Source organism: Pteropus alecto, unplaced genomic scaffold, assembly GCF_000325575.1.
Source record: "Pteropus alecto unplaced genomic scaffold, ASM32557v1 scaffold223, whole genome shotgun sequence".
NCBI lineage: Eukaryota > Metazoa > Chordata > Mammalia > Chiroptera > Pteropodidae > Pteropus > Pteropus alecto.
Window position 1 is genome coordinate 1,268,137 of NW_006434441.1, and position 2,060 is coordinate 1,270,196.

General features: G+C 56.5%; 1 protein-coding gene across 1 annotated transcript in view; it reads left to right on the forward strand.

Moving 5' to 3' along the window:
- FAM178B (family with sequence similarity 178 member B) overlaps window positions 1-2,060 on the forward strand; it is a 70,814-nt gene that overhangs the window by 2,091 nt on the left and 66,663 nt on the right. Inside the window, exon 4 of the mRNA XM_006909473.1 lies at window positions 602-709. Within this exon, the coding sequence (XP_006909535.1) occupies window positions 602-709 (108 nt within the window). The remainder of the gene's footprint in view (window positions 1-601; window positions 710-2,060) is intronic.

Genomic DNA, 2,060 nt, shown 5'->3' on the forward strand with positions numbered 1-2,060 from the left:
CCCCCACCCCCCCCACCCACACCTCGTGCTGCGGATAGAGATGACCATGCAGCTGTGCTCACCTGCAGTGTGACCTGGTGATTTCGGGGTTGTACCATGGAGGCACCTAGAATAGCAGCACTTAGCTTAACCTGGGGATAGGAAAGGGCTCCCCAGAGATGTCTTTGTCCTTGAACCTCAGAGGATAGGAAGATATGGGAGGGTGGCAGGGTGACTGGAGAGTAAAGGGTGAGCAGGAGATGGAGGGTCGCCATCTGGGCCAAGAGGCAGCCATGGCACAAGACCCCTCCTGGTCAGTGCGCTGGGCCCCGGGCGGAGCACGAGGGCTAGGCCCAGGCCTCACTGTGTTAAAAGGGGAACAAACAGGGCATGCCGAGGGTGCGTGGTGGGCACTGTCCTCTGCTCATTCGGAGACAACGCAGTGCCTGCAGTGTGGTCCTCCCCCAAATCGAAGTTTGCAAGGCGAGGGCAGTGAGGCTGCCGGGTCCCTCCTTCCCAGATCTCGCCGTTTTCCTGGGGGTTTCTGCAGCCCAGTAGCAGGGCTGGGCACCTGTGGGAACAGCACTGACCCATGTCTGTGTCGGCTCTCATCTCCCCAAAGGCAGCAGGCCCTGGAGCAGGAGCAAGAAGAACTGTTTCCGCAGGACTGTCCCACTTTTGACTCCTTGGATCTCGAGAAGGAGGATGTGCCTCTCACACCCGAGCACAGGTAGGAAGCCATGGGGGAACAGGTTGGGTAGAGGGGGTTAGGGAGGCTGCGGGTCTCCATGCTGGAGCTTTTCCTCTGTGTAAGCTGCAGCCATTCACCGGAGCAGAACTCTCTGCCACTGTGTTGAGGGACTGAGGGCGTGGGGTGGGAGAAGGGGACCAAGGGCAAAGGAGGCCGGGGCAGTAATCGGGAGAAGTGAGGGTGGGTGGTGAGTGGGCAAGTTCTGGTCATATATTCAGGGTAGAGCCGATGTGAATGACTGAGGACCTGGATGGGAGGGAGGGTATGGGAGAAAGATAAGAGTCCAAGGGGCCTGAGCAAGTGGGAGGTTGGAACTGTCTGTGATTGCCTTGGGCAAACCAAGGACTCGGAGTGGGGTGAGCGCTCACTTGGGGGATCCTGGGGCGGGATGGAGGAGGCAGCTGGATGCCTTATCTAGAGAGGTGAGCTTGGGAGTCCCTATGTACAGATGACATTTAAAGCCACAGAATTGGGCGACAGTGCCTGGGGAGGGGATATTGAGAGGAGAGGCAGAGCCAAGGGTTCAATATACAGGTCACATTGACCCTGACAGGAGCCTCTGTGGTAGATGCCTTGGGGTGCATGTGACTACATAGGTTCCCAGGAGAACAGGGCAGTACGAGGTGTGGGAGAGCTGAGTCGGGACAGGTCTTCCTGTCTGTCTGTCTTTTCCTTCTTTCTTGCCTCCCTCTTTCCAAAAAAATGCTCAGAAGGGCAGACACCTTAGTCCTGTGACCGGGGGCGGGCTGGTCAACACCTGGATCTCCAGGCTTTGCTTTTCCATGAGTCTCAGTGCTGTCAGTCAGTGTTGGTCCACACAGTGACTGGTGAAGGTTGAGATACTCTCCAAGTTAGCTTGGTGGCAGGGACACTGAGTGAAGCATATGGACTTCCCAAGGCCGACACATCAGTGAACAAGCACACCCGTGCCACCGTCAAACCCCATTTAAAGAAGCAGCAGGCGTCACCGCAGACCTGGCCCAGATTCGGGGCCCTGCCTCCGGCCTGGTACTGGTTGGTTCTCACTGTGCAAATCTGAGCGATCAGACAGGACCCTGCTCAGAGACCCATGGGAGGGTGCTGTGTGGCCACACGGTGCTGCCAAGGAGAGACGTGCCGAGCATGGGGTCTGAATGGAGCCAGCAGTTTTGGGCCAAAGGCCTTGGTGGTGTCATAGGTGAGGAAAGCACTTTTCTCTGTGTTGGGGCTTGTGGATTTCGTGTCCAGGTTCCCCATTCACTGGATAGATAGCCTTGGAACTGAATCATTTAAAACTTTTAAAAAATCTCTGTGGTTAGATAGTTATTCTAGCTCTTTGCCTTCCTGCTCT